Source organism: Centruroides vittatus, unplaced genomic scaffold (assembly GCF_030686945.1).
Source record: "Centruroides vittatus isolate TY-2023 unplaced genomic scaffold, ASM3068694v2 contig_784, whole genome shotgun sequence".
In the NCBI taxonomy this organism is placed as follows: domain Eukaryota; kingdom Metazoa; phylum Arthropoda; class Arachnida; order Scorpiones; family Buthidae; genus Centruroides; species Centruroides vittatus.
Window position 1 is genome coordinate 275,649 of NW_027122505.1, and position 20,495 is coordinate 296,143.

At 33.2% G+C, this 20,495-nt stretch overlaps 1 protein-coding gene across 1 annotated transcript in view; it reads left to right on the forward strand.

Moving 5' to 3' along the window:
- Nucleotides 1–20,495, forward strand: part of LOC136981621 (traB domain-containing protein) — a 45,286-nt gene that overhangs the window by 16,925 nt on the left and 7,866 nt on the right. Inside the window, exon 3 of the mRNA XM_067277953.1 lies at nucleotides 18,252–18,466. Within this exon, the coding sequence (XP_067134054.1) occupies nucleotides 18,252–18,466 (215 nt within the window). The remainder of the gene's footprint in view (nucleotides 1–18,251; nucleotides 18,467–20,495) is intronic.

Genomic DNA, 20,495 nt, shown 5'->3' on the forward strand with positions numbered 1-20,495 from the left:
AGAGTAAGGAAGGACAGAAACAGATGGACAACAGTGGAAATTTATAGGTCTACAATATTTTTGAAATTCTAGCCCAATAAATTCCTTCCAGTAACTGAGTCTATAAAACCACCAAACACCGGTAGTTGGTTGTGGGTTCGTGCATGGCCAATGGACTGGCCACAGAGTTTTCTGGGTTTTCCTCATGTTAGTAACATCCAAATAGGGGCCAGCTTTACGTAAGTTTTTTCAGGATGCATCCTCCTTGGCAAATTACTTACATGTCGCATTGCCGTATCCAAATAAACCAAACCAATTCTAATAATTTTTCTGTAAATGCGATATTTTTGAGGACATACTTAACTATCACGAAATCTGGACAGCCTGCCCACTCCCTGATTTCATCTCCCCTTATTATCTCATACTGCTTAAAGATATTCTAACATTCAGCCAAATTAATATACATGCAATGATTTTAAGGCACAAAGTAGAGTTTAAAGTCTTTTTCTATGCCAAGATTTCATATTGTGACATTCCTTCATTCAAAATTTCCTATAGTTGTAGTCTGTGTAATGTGCACTTTATTTACATGTTGAGTTTTACTGTTAAATCTGCTTCCACTATTCTTGTGCCACAACTTTCAAGTTTCTTTTACTCAGATGTTTTTGCTGAGCTTTACTTTTTCAGCCTGGTTTCACCAGTATTTTTTTGTTTTTCTTTTATGGGATTGCATAAAAGTACTTATTCTCACATTTTAACAATTTTTTTATTTATTTAAACAAGTCTTATATGAAGTCTTTCAGATATTAAGGATAGCAACTTTGATCACATGCTGGAGCCATCACAACCTATCCAACACAAATCACTTTTCAAATATTAATAGTAGATCAGTATTAATTTGTAGTTGTTGAGCATCCTATCTTCTGGGTGGAGGTCAACTATTACTTTTGGTCAAATTAACTTCAATCCACTTCTGCAGCAGTTCCTTCTTTCTATGGGACCAGTGTTAAGGTGGCATTTGAATAGGAAAATTACATAATACAAGGTTACTGGCAAGCACAAAATATGTTTTAAGTGGTTTTTTGAGGGTGCTGAGTTTAAATATTTGGTTCATTTTTTACGAAATTAGATTCGTTGGCAGATTACTACTTGATATTCATCTGTGAATGGAACAGTTTGTTAGAGCTAATATTAGAAAAAAAATATATCTTAAAAAGTTCAATTTATCATATTTATAATTACTGTCTAGTTAACCAAGAAATTGTGCCATTTCATACCATTTGAGTATCTATAAATATGACAATAGTAGGCTGAAATAACCAACTCTTTATATGGTTTTTGTTTTAATATTTGTTATATCATGGTATTTAATTTATATAACTACAAAAGTTATCTTGTGTAAAGGTTTATCACACCGAGTGACCATTCTAACACATTTTAAAAATTTTCTTCTTCTACTGTACACAATTTAAAGAATTTTTAAAATGCGTTACATTGGTTACTTGGTGTGATAAACACTTACATAAGATAATCTTTGTAGTTATATAAATCAAATACTATAATATAATATAATAGAAGGGTTAGAAGTATGAAATAATCTTAATGTTTGTACTTATTTGTTGCCTGGGCAACACTGGGCTTACCTGCTAGTTAAATATAGACCTAAATTGAATCTAATTTTGAATTAGGTATCTGCTTTGACTAATGAAGTTAAAGTATAAAATAATAAAATTTCATTGAATGTCATTATTAATCTATCTACTGTTATACTACTACTATCATAATTACAGTAGAGCATCGATTATCCGACTTAATTGGGGACTGGGGTTAATCGGATAACTGAAAAGTCGGATAATCGAAAAGTATGAAAAAATACATTATTAGTATAGTGTATTAGGTTTGGTTTAAATACTAGTCTCCCTTTCATGGTCGAGCCAGTGCTACCAGCGAAAACATGCAAAAATTTAACAAAAATAATATTAAAGTAGCCAAGACATAACCAAATATTGTAGCGCCACATCACTAGCGGACATTTGAATTTGCCGACTAGAACGCGGTCGGTTAACCGATAAGTCACTTAATCGGGGGTTGGATAATCGATGCTCTACTATATTGCTTAAATTAGGCTAAGCAAGCTTATATCAGATAATTTACTGGTCTACTAAGTGATGCAGAGAATAGAATTTTCAAACATTCCTTAGAGAATTAATTAAAAGATTCGAACTTCCAAAACCTCTCATCCACAATTAGAAGGCTTGATCTAGTGGGGCAAATCACCTGTTTGCCATTCGGCAGATGCCTGTGTATGAAATAAATCATTTAATGTTAAATTTTATATTGACATAAATGTATTATACAAAAGCATTTCTAATAAATTTAGATGTAACCTATGGGTAAAACAAAACTAAATACAATATTATATTTAGCTATTGAATTTATTTCTTTTAGAGTGAAATTTTCTCACTTGGTAAACTTTGTCACAGTGGAAATATATTGATTTCACTCTTTGTATATTTACATACATAGGTTTAATTAAATAAGTGAAATATTAAATATATCTGAATGTAACTTACATCTAAAAGGTAATTGTTGATTATTTTAAATCAAATAAAATTAGAAATATTTTATTTTAAATCATTTAATTAAAAAATACGAAGTTATTTTTAAAATGTTTTTTTATGTATATTTGATTAAATGATTATTTTATATTTTTAATTTAAATGTTTTCGCTGATTTATGTAAATGTTTTAGCTCTGTTCGAAGAATTTCGTTAATTGTAAATAATTAAAGTACTGTAATTCGTGTTACAATTCTTTTGTTATTTATCATAGAATTTTTCTCATATCAAATTAAACATTTGCAGAATTAAATTATGCTATAAAAATCATTAATATTCATAACTGAAAATTAACATTATTAATTTAATTAATTGATTAAAAAATTTCCTTACGAGCGGTTTTCCAAATTCTGAAATGACAAACTGTTATACCAGATCTAGATTTTATTTTATTTTTTAATGTCAATTTATATACAGTACTTGGATAAATAAATAAACTATATAAAAATGAATTGATTGATAGAAAAAAGCCCAATGAGTCATTTCTAATTTTAAAGCTCGCTTTGCTGAACCCACAATATCTGTACTTTTTACTGGAGTTAGTGGAGCCGTAGTACTGTATATCACGTCAAGGCATTAGTTTAATTTAGTGATATGATTACTTTAGTGGTAATTGTAAGTAATTATTTCAATTATTGTAATTACAATTACTGCACTTTATACAATATTTTTTCAAACAAATTGAATACAAAATGTATTACCATTCCCCCTGAAATTAAATACGGTAAGGTGCTGTTTATTCTTCTTTATATTTTTATTTAAAAAATATAAAGAAATTTATACTAATTATGTGCGATTTAATTATTTAGTGAAATTTTTGGTCAAATTATCAAAATTATAATAAATCAGAGAGAAAGGTGAAAGGGGGCGGCTCTCCGATCATCACTATGGTTGGTGACTTTTTTCTCACTTCATCCAAGTCCGGTATAATTGTTAATAATTGGAAACTGTGTAATTTTTTCAACTAAAGTGAATAATCTTAAGTTAATTCCACTACTATTATTAATCTTCGGAATCAAATCAAATCCAGGACTGTTGCAGAAAACACCAACGAAGAGAGGTAGCCCACCATTAAATTGTCTGAAGTAGTCAACTAACAATGCAACATCATCAGAGTTGGAGACAAACCTTATCACGGACTACACTGAAATAAGAACAGAATTGCCAACTCAGACAGGTGAGAGATTTAATTTAAACCCTCCGATAGAGCTAACAACTATGGAAACAACAGACATTTCAACTACAGACCTATGGTTGAAAATTGTAGAACTTACTACTATCAGTAATGAAAAAATGCTGAAACAATTTTCGTTCATCCGAGAGAAAATTAATATAGTTCATAGTGAAATAATTAATTTTAAAAAACAATTGCAATTTATTAACAAAAGAAATGAAAAGATTGAATTAGAACTAACCAAATTACGTAATGATAAAGAACTAATGCAATTTAAGATTGATACTTTGAATAATGCTATAAATAATAATAAACTAATAATATATGATTATGCAAATAAATTAACGGATGTAAATCGTAAAGAATTATTGAATTTCTCGACGCACTCTCTAAAGATTACATGCAATGAAAATGAAGACGTAAAATCTATCTATAGTATACCTAATTCTAAAATTAATATTAAATGTTCAACTCTGAAATTGGAACAACTGAGAAATAATATTTTAATGACATTTAATACATTGAAACGAAATAAATTATTGGGAGAGTGGCAACATGTAAATATGGCAACCGATTTAGTTAAAAACTCACGTAATAGAAGAAAATCACTATTACCATATTATATTGATTTAAAAAAACAAGTTCAACTCAAATTACGAGATGATTATCTACTAATGAATCGCAAAAAATTACATAAAGCTTTATACAAAATCAATTAGTATACACTGATGATTTTTTAGAGTATATCCTACAAGAAAATTCAATAAATCAGAGACCATAATAAAAACAAAAGTGAATAATGAAACAAATAAGGATGGAAATTAGGGAAATGTACAACTAAAAATAACGAACTGGAACTGTCAAGGATTAATAAGGAAAACTACTAGTAACGATTTCTTATATTTATTAAGAAACACTGATATACTGGATATTACAGAAACCTGGATGACCTCTCCAATTGAAGATTTAATAAAAAAAATAATGAAGAATACAAAATTATATCCACAATAGCACAAAAATCAGACGGCCCAGGCAGCGTTGTAACTAGTCTTTTATGTGCCCGGTGCGAGCGTCTGTAACTACGACCCAAAACTTGATCCAGGTCATTTCTGCACCCCCCAGGGTCTACGCCCTGTGCCTGGGCATCGCTGGCACCTCCCTAGTTACGGCACTGGGCCCAGGACATCCATACGGAGGACTAAGTTTGATACTAAAGAGAAATATTGGAGAAATAAAATTCATTCAGAAAACCACTAATTATATAACAGTATCATTACAAATTACTAATCCAGATATAAAGTTTCTAGATAAAAAATTGATAATAATCATGCCGGTCTACGTACCACCGGAACGACTACAGACTCTAAATGATATTTTTAATGATTTTGAAAAATGGAAAAATATTTTCCCATATGTTCTAATGATAGGAGAATTGAATGCTCAAATAGCACAAAAAATGGATTTGGAATATAGGGGACCGAATATGCTGATTTGAAACACACGAGAGCCTAAGGATAAAAAACATAACAAATTAGGAATCCAATTACTAAATTGTACTTACCAACTACAGTTATATATATTGAATGGAAGAATAAGAAACGATTATCCATCAGAAATCACTTGTATAACTAATTCTGGATGTTCAGTAATTGATTTGACAATACTGAATTATTGGCAGATCTATGTACGGATATACAAGTTTTAAATTGTGACTTATCAGATCATTTTCCTGTAAGAACTTCTATCGAAGTGGCAAAAAATCAAGTTTACAAAAATAAACCCGTACCTTACCAAGTAACTTATTACAACTATCAACAATATCAATTACAAATTAGTGAAAGAATTAAATATATGCTAAGTAGTGGACTAGAAGATGGAATCGAAAAATATTTACAATTGGAAAATACAATAAAAAATTTTATAAAAATACATAAAATAAACAATACAAAATCTCATATATTTAAAAATCCTCGATTCGACTTCGACTGTTATATTTTAAAAATTAAGAAGAACAAAACCTTATCACAATTCGGAAAATTCTATACAAACAATACATTTAATGACTACAAAAAACTAAAAACTATATACTTTAATTTACTAAAATCCAAAAGGATAAAATATTTTAAAAAATTACAACAGCGGCTGATTTTGAATAAAAATAACCACTTTGTTTGGACAACAATACAAAAACAACAGAAAAAAGATTACGAACGACAGTCATGTATTGATTTCTCAACTTTGTCTCTTTACTTCAACAGATTTCCCAATATTGAAAAGTTACCACCCATGGAATCAACAAATCTGTATAATGAAATATTAGATACCCTGTTTACTTATGAAGAACTAGAAGAATCAATTTGTAAACTGAAATCAAAATTGGCTCCAGGCATTGACTTAATTACTGCTAAATTTATAAAATTACTGCTACCGTCAGCTAAACAAATATTACTCGATTCATTTAATTATTATTATAATTTGTTGAATTTTCCAGAATCTCGGAACTCGGCTAAAATACTTATGATTTACAAAAAAGGAAACCGGAATGAACCTGAGAATTATTGCCCAATAGCTCTTCTACCGATCGTAAGAAAATGTTTTACATCAATCCTAGCAGCATGTTTTCAATGTTGGATAAAAGAACAAAAACTGACTTCAAAATTCCAATTTGCCTTTATTAAATTCAAGGGAACCGAATCTGCTATATTCTTTTTAACTTCAATAATTCAGATTTACTTACAAAAAAGTGCAGGAAAATACAGTAGACTTTCATATAATGCGGGGGATACGTTCCACGTTGTAGGAAATCGCGTTATACATGACAGATCAATTTATGCAAATTCAGGATTCTGTAAATTGTAACGGTTGTCAATAAATCTGTACTGTACAACCAATATTAACAAAACGGCATCGTTGGAACTTATTTGTTGATACTTCCGATAGTGAATAAATGTTAAACAGTGAAGTGCATAATTTTATTTTAAGTTGAATAAAATTATTTTCCTCTTATATCTTTAAATGAGTATGTATTATTATTTTTTTATAAACCACTACTTCTTTAAATTATCGGCTTCACTATTCATACATAAACAACAGGTAAGTGCATACATTCGCATTTTTAAACAAAAAATCAGAAACTATGTGAAAATGTTAAATTTATCTTACGTGTTATACGGGACTGTTTATCGCGCTGTATGAGAACTAGTCGCAATTTTTTCATCGCGTTGTATGAATTCGCGTTATACGGGAGTCTACTGTATATTCAGCCTTTATTGACATTTCAAAAGCTTTCGACTCCATACATGTTCCTACTTTAGTTAATAAATTAAAACTGTTTGGTGCTGGAAATAAATTTTCCAATTCTATTATGCATCTGTTTTCCTATTACAAAATTAATATTATTCGTGGCAATCAAACTTATCAGGAAATATCTATAAAACGTGGTGTACTCCACGGTGAGCCACTATCACCATATGTTTTTAATTTTTATATTAATGAAATAGATAACCTATTTTTAAATGAGACAGAAGGAATTTACCTCAATGGTCATACTTTCCGTTATATACTTTACGCAGACGACCTAGTACTAATTGCTCCAACTCGTGCAACGTTACAATGTAAGATCAACAAGGTAAACAATTATCTGAACTCTCTATATTTATCGATTAATGTATCAAAATCAAAAATAATCATTTTTAGAAATAATATTAGCAAATCAAGAAAAATCTTTTTACTTAAATGGGCAACCTCTTGAATTGGTTAGTAACATAAAATATCTAGGTATTACCTTTAATTGGAATGGAAATTTTCAGTTACATTTGAAAGCCCTTACTACAAAAATTAATCTACTTATCAACAATGTTATTTATTTATGTTCAGCTTTAAAAATTACGGATCTAAAACTTCAGATGGAAAACATTTAATGTATCAATTACTCCTTCATTTTCCTACGCTAGTCCGACACGAGCGCTCGATTTATTTTATTATCTGGAAAAGTTTCACATTACTACCTACGTAAACTGTTTAAAATCGAAAGAACAGCCCCAGGATATGCCATAAGAGCAGAAACGAACAGATATCAACTATTCCCTTTTTTTTCTGAAGAGACCGATCTAATTCTATTACAGATTAATAAATACCAACGATGACAATATAAAATTTATACATCAAATTATGTGTACCCGAATCAACAATTCAAGTTCAAATACAAGCACATGGTACAATCATTTGGTGTTTCAAGTGCAATATTTGATAACTCAGAGGATAACTGGAAATACGGCTGTACACTAATGATGGAATCAGCCTTATCACAGTCTATAATAAATGACCAAAATTTAATATTGAATTTGGTTTATCATCCTTGGTACTTGGAAACTCTAAATATACCTACAGATTCGAACAACATAACTGCTAATATAAACATGAATATTAAACATTTATTAATTCAAATCAGACTTAACAAATTCTCTTTATTTATCAATAACACTTATATAGATTTTTCTAAAATTCTGTTTTTTCTAAAAAGAATTCTGTTATTGGTGTAAATCCGGGGACTTTTCATTACTTCATATGTTTAAGGACTGTGCTGCATTAGAAAAATATTGTAAAAAATATCAAATCATTAAAAAACTTCACACAAACCAAGACTTAAACTACAGAGCTAGGCTAGGTAACCTAGCGATAAACGATATGTATAAAATAAATAAATTTTTTATTCAAATCACTAATGAGCTAAAGTGCTATCAAATTAATTGAAAATTACTGTTAATTAATTACTTTATTAACTAAATTTACTATGTAAGCATAATATGCAGGGATAAAAATTTATTTATATGTTCATATTTATTGTCAGAAAATTGTATTTGCAACATATGATACAGATTAAAGAAATATGTTGTTTGTAAAGATAAAAAACACTTGAAAGCACAAGAAGTTTCTAGTTTTTCAGTAATCTATTGCTATCTGTATATTACATAATACAGATATAGGTGGATGGGTATGCAGGTAATTGTTGTGTTACAAAGAGGTAAGGGTGTGAGGGTGTTTACAAAAACATTATGTAATGCTAGAGCCTCAATCCATGGGTAACAGAACGATTCATCTTTGTTTCTGAAGTGTTGCATAGTGAACTATACTGTTTATGCCATTGCTTTGTACATTATACATGTAACTAATAAAATAATGTAATATTTATTACCCTATACTGTGTGTTATTCCTTAGTGTGATTAAGGGGGTTGATGTATTAATTAACTTTGAAATTGGGAGGCGTTGACAGCATTACAGAGTGTTATAGGGATGGGACGGTAGTTGAAAAGTATAAAAATAGCATTACATAAGTTATGGACTATCACTTACTATTATTTTAAGAAAAAATATATTTTGTGATTTTACTGTTGTTTTCTGCAAAATGTAACTATTGAAATTAAAAGAAATTTATTTAAGTAGATAAGTAAGATGAAACCTTTCACACTTTATTTCTAGCAGTTTAATCCAAAAGAACAAACGTTTTCGGCCATTTTGAATGGCCTTTTTTAGATATGACAAACTCGAAGGCCATTCGAAACGGTCGAAAACGGCCATTGTACCCGAAGAAGACCATTTAAAACAGCTGAAAACGTTTGTTCTTTTGGATTAAACTGCTAGAAACAAAGTGTGAGAGATTTTGTCTTACTTATTTTAAGTAGTTCTAGATTTTTGTGCATGGAAGTATTTAACTAGAATAACTGTCCAAGCTAAATTGCTTTTATTTTTATGTTTATAAAGTTTAATTAGTTTAAAAAATATTTATAAACATATTTTTGAATTCAGAGAAGACATCTTTAATTAAGAACTTAAAACAATAATACATCGTGATTATTTTGCTTGCTTTAAGACAAGTTACAAATGAAGATTAGATTGTGATGATAGATCTGAAAATAAACAAATAAATTTAGATGTTATTTCATGTAATAAAATATACTGTCAAAGCAATTAAATATCATTGAATAAGCAAATGTATGAACACAAATTAAAAGAAAATATCTGATATTAAGTGGATGAGACATTATTGTAAAGCTTTTGAAAATTTTCAAGTATAAAAAGAGCAAATAGTACTTAGTTATTATTTAATTATAAAAACAATGAAAGATATCTGAATGTTTATAAACTGATATAATAATAAATTTATGAGCATCAAAGATAAATGTAGCAAACAGTTGTTCACGAAGTCATTTTTTGTAATTATTGCCACTTATTTTCTACTAGATTAACAAAATACTTTGTATCTTTTGCTTGAAAGATCCAAATAAAGACTTCTGGAAATTTTGACTATTAAATATAGTTATTTTTTTTAAATCTTATAAAAATCTGTTACTTTTTAATTAAATCTAATTAATAAGTTGATATGTCATTTGATGACGACGATGATGTTTACAATGCAAAATCATATATTTAGTAATTCACAGTTACAGAATGGTTCTGTATTTAATATTTATCGGGAAGATCCATTCACGGGTATTTATTGGCAGTTTAGAAGGACGCTATATTGAGGTTGGACCGTACTTTTAATGTATGTTTAATAACAAATATGAAAATTTATAATAAATCTCCAGATATATAAGTTATTCTCTCATCCTAATTATGATAACTACTAGTGAATAAAATAATAATATAGTGAAGGTCGATTACTTATTATTAAAAAAATATAATTGTTATGTGGTATGAGATTATCTCGATAAAATAAATTATTTTTAAGTATAAATAATACAATATTAATATTTAATAATGATGATAACTTTTATAGCTCATTGAAAAATTCCAAAGTATATTACTTCCTGGTCAAAGATATCTGATATAAGATGCAGGACATTTTATTTAATTATATTATCCAAATTATTACTCTCCCGCTTACCTATTTCTTCGGGCCATTTTTTTTTTGTTTGTTTTATAATAGCATTGTCTTTATGTTTTTTAAGCAAAAAATAAATATACTTTATACCTGTGATGTTACCCTTTTATCTCTTCTTATAACAATTTGATCAGAAATTTGATTTAAAAAATGAGTATTTTTAAAGAATTAAATTTTGAATTTAAAGTGGAATGCTTTTGAAACATTTTGTAAGTAAAAAATCTAAGAACGTTAGAAAGTTTTTCTACTTTGAGAAGATGTGTAAATTCTTCTTTACAGTAGAAAATACCTTTTTTTTTTTTTTTTTATTTAAATTTCTATTTTGTTGTTCAGACGGATAGTGGCCATCGGTTCCACTTATTCCAAATTTATTTAATAACTAACAGATGGTAGAGTAGGTTAGCCCATAAAATGTAGGCGATTAATTTTTCAAAAAATTTTTTACTCCTATGAGCATGGGCTACAGCTTTGATAAGATTCTGTTGATTATCCGATGGATCTAAGTCCACGGATGTAATAAGGATGTATGTTAAGGACTCAAGTAATGACCAATTACACGTGCACGAATTTGGCGAAACAACAGTAATTTATTCTAACAGTACAATAACCGCGAGATGCTTCCTAACCCTCAAGTTTACACGATACACGACTTAAAACTAACGAAATTTACAATACTCTATATACATATATACATACACATTTTCCTTCTATACAATAATTGCATATATTAGCCTTCGACGAATCACGGTATTATGTTAAGTAAATGCAACACGATCTCGAGTTCCAAGCGTTCCTTTTCTTTACGTTAATTCACAAAACTAATAGTTCTTTCCGATACCTGAACGTAATTTACGTCACCAGAAGTACGTCCCTCGTTGATACTTCTCAATTACACTACGATGGAAACGGATTGTGCTTCCCGACTGAAAGTGGTCGCCCTTTCTAGACTCCTGTTCTCCCGGTCTAACTCCGACGTCCTTGCTGACCCTTCCTCGGCAACCTTCCTCGACGAATCCAAAAGCAGCCAAAAAGTGTCCTCAATCGTGAGAGTCCCTCAATTTATATTTCCCGCTCTCCGGAAGTCCGCTTCACTTATTGTCCCACTCTGGACCAATCAGAAAGCTTCTCACGTATCCTAAGGTGACATCATAAGAAAATTCCACGCGACACGGTACAAACCAAGAAAACCCGATACATACAAAAAGGAAACCGAGAAAATAATTAATAATAATAATAATAACAATAATACATAGTTGCGTAGCACTACATATCTCCCCCCCCAAGCGACTCACTTCCCGTAGTGCAAACTACGGAAATCAATTTTGCGTTCACGTAGGTTATAAGGTTTCTTACGCACCTCAAGGTCAGTGCACTTCTGCACACCACTTGTGTCAACACCTTGCGTGTTAGTGACCACCCCACGTCTCCTCACCAACCGATCATCCAGGACTTCATCATCATCCTCCAGTACAATTCCTCTATCCTCCCTCTTTTTTTTCTTATTACAAATCGGATAGCCATAGCAAGGTTTTAGGCGATCGACATGGACAGTCTCCTGATCCTTCATATTGCAACCCTCCACACGATACGTAGTTGGGTTTATCACCTTGGTGATCCGAAAGGGTCCTTTATAATTATAAGAAAACTTATTCCCTTTAACACCTTTCTTTCTCACCCAAACCCTCTGCCCTTCCGAAAAACTTACTAATGTTCTCCCTTTGCTTCGATAATCCCTTCCTTTCTTGTTGTAATTTCGCGCATGGATACTCGCATTTTCCCGTAATGCACGGAGTTTCGTGACCAGGAATGCCCTACGCTCATCGGTAGACATATCATCAGGCAGGTATTCGATATTAGGGGTACGGGGATCAACACCATACAAGAGGAAGGCAGGTGACTCATTTATGGCAGTGTGGTGCGAATTGTTATAGGCAAAACATGCAGAAGGTATCATTTCATCCCATTCGACTCTCCCATCGTCAGAGGATTTAGTTATCATTTCGACTAACGATCTGTTCACCCGTTCGCACGTGCCATTCGCACAAGGTCGATAAGCGGTAGTAATGTTCCTCCTAATTCCTAACCACTTGCAACAGTCCGAGAATAAAGATGATAGAAAGTTGGTACCTCTATCGGAAATAATTACTTCTGGGGCACCGTACCTACAAACGATTTCATTAAATATTGTATTACTCACAGACCATGCAGTTTGGTCCTTCAAAGGGTGTGCTTCGACGAAACGAGTGAAAATATCTACTATTACAAGGATGAATCGGTTACCGCTGCTCGATGTGCGGATAGGTCCTACTATATCCACAGCAATCTTTTGGAAAGGTGCCTCAGCCGTCTCGTTTTCTTGGAAAGGAGCCTTTCCTTTGTGTACATTATGCCTCTGGCACCTTTCACACGTCTTAATGACACCTTCGACCTTCTCCCTCAAATTCCGAATATAATAGTGTTTCTCAATGTTAATTATAGTTTTTCGCACGCCCCAATGCCCCGACAGATTGTTTTCGTGAACAGCCTTAATCACTTCCCTAGCAAGATCCTCCCCTACGCATAATTGGCTAACATACTTGTCACGGGACTTCAAGAGGCTTCTTCTATACAGGCATTCGCTTATTACTACATACTGGTGCATATAGCTCCCAATATTTCTATTCCCGGGGCTTCTCAGTAAATCCCTTTTTATGGGGCCAAAAGTTTCATCGCGATCCTGTGATAAACCAATCTCGTATCTATTAGGGATTACAGCCCTTGTAGATTCAACATCGAAGTGATGAACCCCGTTAACGTTCCTCGAAAGGAAGTCCGCTACTTTATTGTCAACGCCTTTCACATGTTGGACTTCTATATGGTAGTCCATAATCTCCATTATCCAACGAGTCAGACGCTTGCTCCCATTTTGAATGTTGCTAAGGAACACAAGGGGTTTATGGTCAGAGAGTATTATCGTTTTTTGGCCTAGAATTAAAAATTTGAAGTGTCTTAAGGCTAAAACAATTGCTAGACATTCTTTCTCAATTGTGGAATAATTGATTTCTGCCCCTTGAAATCTCCTACTAAAATAGCCTATCGGAGCCAGTCCCTTTTCGTGCCGTTGTTCGAGCACCGCAGCTGCCGCGTTGTCAGATGCGTCAGTGTGCAAATAGAATGGTCTATCAAAATCCGGGTGAGCTAGAATTGGTGGGCTTGCTATTGCCTCTTTTAACTTTTCAAAACCTCTCTGACATTCTGGGCTCCATAAAAATCTCTTCCCTTTCTTGGTGAGTTCTGTTAATGGAGCAGCGATATCGGAAAACGACGGGATAAAATTCCGAAAAAATCCAACCACACCGAGAAAACTGCGGACCTCTTTTACACTACGAGGTGTTTCCACTTTCTTGATCGACTCAACATTGTTGGGATCAGGTCGCACACCCTCGCTATTAATAATATGTCCTAAATATCTCACCTCCTTTGCTAATATTTGGCATTTACTCGGATTTAATTTTAGGCCCTCATCCCTTAATGTACTAATTACTCGATCGACAAGCTCAAGATGATCCTCCAAACTTTGTGAAAATAATACAATATCATCTTGAAACACAAAGCAGCTATTTCCGACAAATTTTGCTAAGATCTTCGTCATAATGTATTGGAAAAACCTCCCACTATTCTTCCCACCCTGAGGCATCCTACAAAGTTGGTATTTTCCCCATGGTGTGGAGAACGCAAATATGTGTCTTACCTTGGGATCTAGAGGAATCTGGAAATACCCTGCTTTTAAGTCCAATACCGAGAAATATCTGTTCCCATTAAGTTGGGATAAGATGTCGTCTATTCGAGCCATCGGGAATATTTGGGGTTCTGTTATATCATTAATTTTTCGCAGGTCCAAAGTGATACGAATCTCACCAGAGCTTTTAGGAACAACATGTATAGGAGAGTTCCACTCCGATGAGCTCTCCTCACATATACCTGCTTTTATCAGCTCACTAACTTGCTTCTTAAGGCCAGGTAAGTAACTGTACGGAATTCGGTACTGTCTAACGTTGACCGGACGTTCCGACGTCAGGCTAACAGAGTGCATATGTCTGCTAGTGCCAGATAACTCGGCAATTTCGCTAGCAATAGCGTCCGGATACTTTCTCAAAATATTTATTATTTTCCTCTTAACCGGTTCATCTAGGTGATCCAATCTCCACACCTCTCTTTCTACCTCTGCCACCCCTACCTCACTATTTATATTAATACAAAATCTCCCTTCACGACCTTGCTTATCTGCCTTAACCACTGATTCGATCCCCACCAACAGCCCAGGGTGCTGGCAAATAATGTCCATCCCGATGATCATCTCGTAACCTGCCCTTTCAGGAAACCCAACACTTGGTGTTGTCGTGCATACCTTTTTCCCATCGTGGAAACAGCACTCGATTGCTACGGCCTCATCACTGTTTATGAGTGCTCCCGACATCCCACTAATACATGAATTGTTTGGGACCACCCAATTCCTATTTTCACGCCTGATATATTCAGTCAATTCATTCTTAATTACGGTCCTTTCTGCACCTGTATCTACTAGACCAGCAATTTCACGTCCTAGGATTACACCTCTTACAATCGGTAACCCCCGGTCTGACAAGTGGATCTTTCTGGTCAGTTCTAATTTAACTAACCGGTCATTCGCCTGACCTTTCAAATGACCTCTGACTAGTTTAAACCTCTTCTCTTGTTGCATTTTCTCGAAATATGGCCTATTTCACCACACGTGTAACAACGGCGCTCTTTTCCCCACCTCTCGCGGTTATTGTTCCCCTTCATGTGCTCGAGTAAAGATGCCATGGACTCGGTCAAACTCCTTATTTGAGTCTCCAACTCCTCTACACGCTTACCCAATTGTACTTCCCTTCTCTCCAACCCCCTTTCATGCTCAACATTTGCGCATACCTCACTTATCCCACCTCGTTTGTTGCAGGCCGATTCGATTTCCTCTTCTTCTTCGGCCTTTACTATCGCCTCATCCAAGGTGTCCGGCCGCCTCTGCATCACCTGCCTCCTAATCTCCGCTAGTAGTCCTTTTATAAAGCATTCCTTAACAGCATTGTCGCGAAGCGTCGCTAAATTAGAATTGCGCGTCACCGCTCGTGAAAACAACGACTTAATCCTAATCCCGTATTCGCAAACCCTCTCCCCTCTTCTCTGGGAGATCTTTAATACCTGATCAAACGGGTCCTGTTCTTTTTCTTTACGACCAAAGCACTTTATAAGAGCCCTCCTTATTTCATCATAGCTCATGACGCCCTGGTCCCTTAAATCGAAAAATAAAGACAAGGGCTCACCTTTTAGGCGGGCTTGAACTACGGTGACCTTCACAGTCTCATCCCAGCTTGCCAACGACGCGACGTTCTCGACGGTTTGGAAAAACCTACTCACATCTAAAATATCTCCGGGCAGGTTCGAAAAACATGGGATCATGCCCATAAATCCCGTTACAATAGGCACATTGCCCAATTCCCCTGCCCCTGAAGATCCGCTGGTAATTTGTTCATCCATAGTTTACCGAAACCTTTTGGTTTTACAATAATATAATTTACAATTCCAATGGCTATAATTACAGATATAAGCGGCAGTAGGATGAGGGGTTAATACAAGATGCACGTTTGGTCGGTCCTTTTACAACAAACAACCCGATCAATATCCTGTCGCGGACGCCAATGTTGATTATCCGATGGATCTAAGTCCACGGATGTAATAAGGATGTATGTTAAGGACTCAAGTAATGACCAATTACACGTGCACGAATTTGGCGAAACAACAGTAATTTATTCTAACAGTACAATAACCGCGAGATGCTTCCTAACCCTCAAGTTTACACGATACACGACTTAAAACTAACGAAATTTACAATACTCTATATACATATATACATACACATTTTCCTTCTATACAATAATTGCATATATTAGCCTTCGACGAATCACGGTATTATGTTAAGTAAATGCAACACGATCTCGAGTTCCAAGCGTTCCTTTTCTTTACGTTAATTCACAAAACTAATAGTTCTTTCCGATACCTGAACGTAATTTACGTCACCAGAAGTACGTCCCTCGTTGATACTTCTCAATTACACTACGATGGAAACGGATTGTGCTTCCCGACTGAAAGTGGTCGCCCTTTCTAGACTCCTGTTCTCCCGGTCTAACTCCGACGTCCTTGCTGACCCTTCCTCGGCAACCTTCCTCGACGAATCCAAAAGCAGCCAAAAAGTGTCCTCAATCGTGAGAGTCCCTCAATTTATATTTCCCGCTCTCCGGAAGTCCGCTTCACTTATTGTCCCACTCTGGACCAATCAGAAAGCTTCTCACGTATCCTAAGGTGACATCATAAGAAAATTCCACGCGACACGGTACAAACCAAGAAAACCCGATACATACAAAAAGGAAACCGAGAAAATAATTAATAATAATAATAATAACAATAATACATAGTTGCGTAGCACTACAATTCTAACCACCTCATTCAAAGCTGCATTTGTACTGTATTATTGTTAATGTTTAGTTTTTATAACATACTCCGAGAACCTGTATCCAGTGTGATGAAAAAAACAAAAGAAAAAGTTTACCACAAATGTTTTCAAACTGCTGTGAGTTCTTCCTCAAGCGTAATATGAATAATACCCTATGAATATGCACGCGCAGCTCTTGTTACAGATTCGAATGTTTCTCAAATTTCATTTACCAATCGCTCTGTCCCATCAGAAACTTCGTTTTACACATCTTGGTTCTTTTTAATATAATTAGCAAGCAGTTGTCTAATACTTGAGGACTTTTTACATTAGTGATGATTTCACTTTTTTAAAATACAGTAGAGCATCGATTATCCGACTTAATTGGGGACTGGGGTTGGTCGGATAACCGAAAAGTATGAAAAAATACATTATTAGTGTAGTGTATTAGGCCTGGTTTAAATACTAGCCTCCCTATCATGGTCGAGCCAGTGCTGCCAGCTAAAACATGCAAAAATTTAACAAAAATAATAATTAAAGTAGCCAAGACATAACCAAATATTGTAGCGCCACATCATTAGCAGACATTTGAATTTGCCGACTAGAACGCGGTCGGTTAACCGGTAAGTCGGTTAATCGGGGGTTGAATAATCGATGCTCTACTGCAGGGGTGGCCAACAAGTCGATGACTCTCTTGATGTAGGGCCTCACTTAGTCATCGCGATCGACGTCGATCACCAAGCCAATTTTGGTCGATTGCTAGCAATGTCTTGACTTAATGTATTATATTTGTAACCGAACGCAACTGTATGCATGCAGTTATGACTCGACTCATAAGCAGTGAGTGCACTTCGTACTGAAACAGTGTATAAACATATAGTATGTATTTCACACTTCCCTCTCCCCACTTAGACTATGCCTATGACAACAAGTCGATTGCGACACATTTTTACAATAAAAAGTAGATCTTATGTGCACAAAAGTTGGCCACCCCTGCTCTACTGTATATTATTTTATTGGTTATTTTCGAATTTTGCACATGTTTTTATAATTAAAATTTTATAAATTTTTTTAATGTCAAATATAATCTACTTCATTACTATATTATAGATGAGATGGACGGAAGTGGTTCAGAATCCGACTTAGAAGATAATGCCGAACTGGATGACGATCCAAGATGTCATTTCCAGAAAGTGTGGAGAATTCGTGAAGAAAATCCAAAGTTACCCGAAACAGTCACGTTACTGAGAACACCAGAGGGAAGCAAAGTTTATTTAGTTGGAACAGCACATTTTAGTTTAAGTAGTCAAGAGGACGTTGCAGCAGTTAGTAACTTTTTAAAATTTATTTTGCTATAATAATTACAATATATTACATTAGAAAAATTACAGACACTTTTCTCTTACAAAAAAGTAAAAATTACATCTCTATTTATTCAAATTTGTGTAATTTTTATGATAAGAAACAAAACTTTAAAATAAAGTGTATTTGTAGTAATGCAATGTAAAGAATACAGTAGTATTATTTTAGAATTCATTTTACATGTTTGCTATGTAAAGAATTTTTTCCATATTTTTCCCCGAAACATGCATGTTGTGCATTTATAATTGTTTTTAGAGCACAAAGATGATATTTATGATGAGTTTGATTGTTGTAGGTTTTTTTTTATTTTCCTTTTTCTCTAGTGTTTGCACATGGTACATGACAGTTTATTATTTTACTCTAAATTTCACTTATCATGTACCATTTGTGGCTCACACTAAAAATAGATATATTTACATTATTTATAACAAAAATTTAAAAAAAAAAGTGTTTTCTATGCTGGATTTTTTAGGCTATATTAAGCTACTAATTTAATAAAATTAGTTGATTACGCCTCCACCTTTTGACTAAAACTTATGGTAGGAAAATTATACTTGGTTGTTGATTACATTTTCCTTTATGTAATTGTTTCATTTTTAAAATTTGTATAAAAGTTTAACTGTACTATAAAATAATGATAAATTTTTTCTTTTTTTTTAATCAATTTAAATGCATCTAGTGCATGCCACTTTTCATATATTATTTGCATGATCGAAACTTGGGGTGCCTGTGCTCAAAATATGGTAAATAATGGTAGAGGAGCTTTGCTCGTGGCCATGAACTTGCAGCCGAGCTAAGCAACAATAAATTCTACTGTTGTGGAGAGCCACTAGTAGAGCACGCTGGTTGATATGAAAGATACAAATGTGCTATCTGTAGTAAACAACATGGCAAACACGTAAAAGAAGTTTTCATAACTAATTTTTAAAGTTACGCTATTCTTTTAATTGCACGTTATTTTATTTCAATAAAAATCTTTAATATATAAATAAAAGTTACAACAAGCAATTATTTATTGTGACATCATCACAATGCTGGGCTGCAGTTATTTTTAATTTATTTAATTTAAAATATATGCTCTTTACCTCAAATTAGAACTGTAGCGTCTTGCTCCTGCATGTCGTACTTTTGCATTAGCAGTGGAATCGTGCCAGTCATTTAGCTAACTCTTTTCGGGGGAAAATTTTTGAATTGAAGTAACGTGACTTCTGGTTTGCATCAGAAGTTCGTATATAGTTAATCGGAATCTCTTGTCACTAAGCTTTCCATACCAGGTCTTGAATTTCATTTATCTAAACCCTTCTCGAGATTAAGAAAAGACAGACAGACGGACAACAGTGGAAATTTATAGGTCTAAAATTTTTTCAAATTGTAGTCCAATTAGAATTTCAGTTTGTTAACAATAGTGTAAAAACAAATATTTTTGATACACAAAAGTCTTTTGTCAGGACTAATACGTTTTTGATAATTAAAATTAATTTCATTTACCATAGATTTTCAACATCATATTTTCCCTCTTAAGTGACGTGTCAAAAGAAGACTTTTTGCCCGATTAAAACTCATTTAAATATTCTTTAATGATTGGATCATTAAAGAATATTTAAATGAGTTTTAATCGGGCAAAAATAAACTTTTACAACACAATAAATCTTTTTTAATTCTAACAACTTTTCCTTGTTTCATATTTTAAGAGAATGTGATGTGTTAGATAACTTAAGAAGGAAACACAATATAGATATTCTATTTAGAGAATTTAATGAAACTAACTTTTATATTTGTTTTGTTCAAAACAATACTTATCTAATCTAGAAATTTATAATTTTTTTTTTGGTGATATAAACAGGGTTCTATATCAAGTGTACCCTGTAGCAGAGTTTATCCCTAAATACTTTCACTAATAAAAATGTGATGTGATGATGATGATGATGATTATCATATTGTAAAATTTATTAGTGGCGTGGTAAAGGTATTTTTAAGTGCTGAAAATATTTA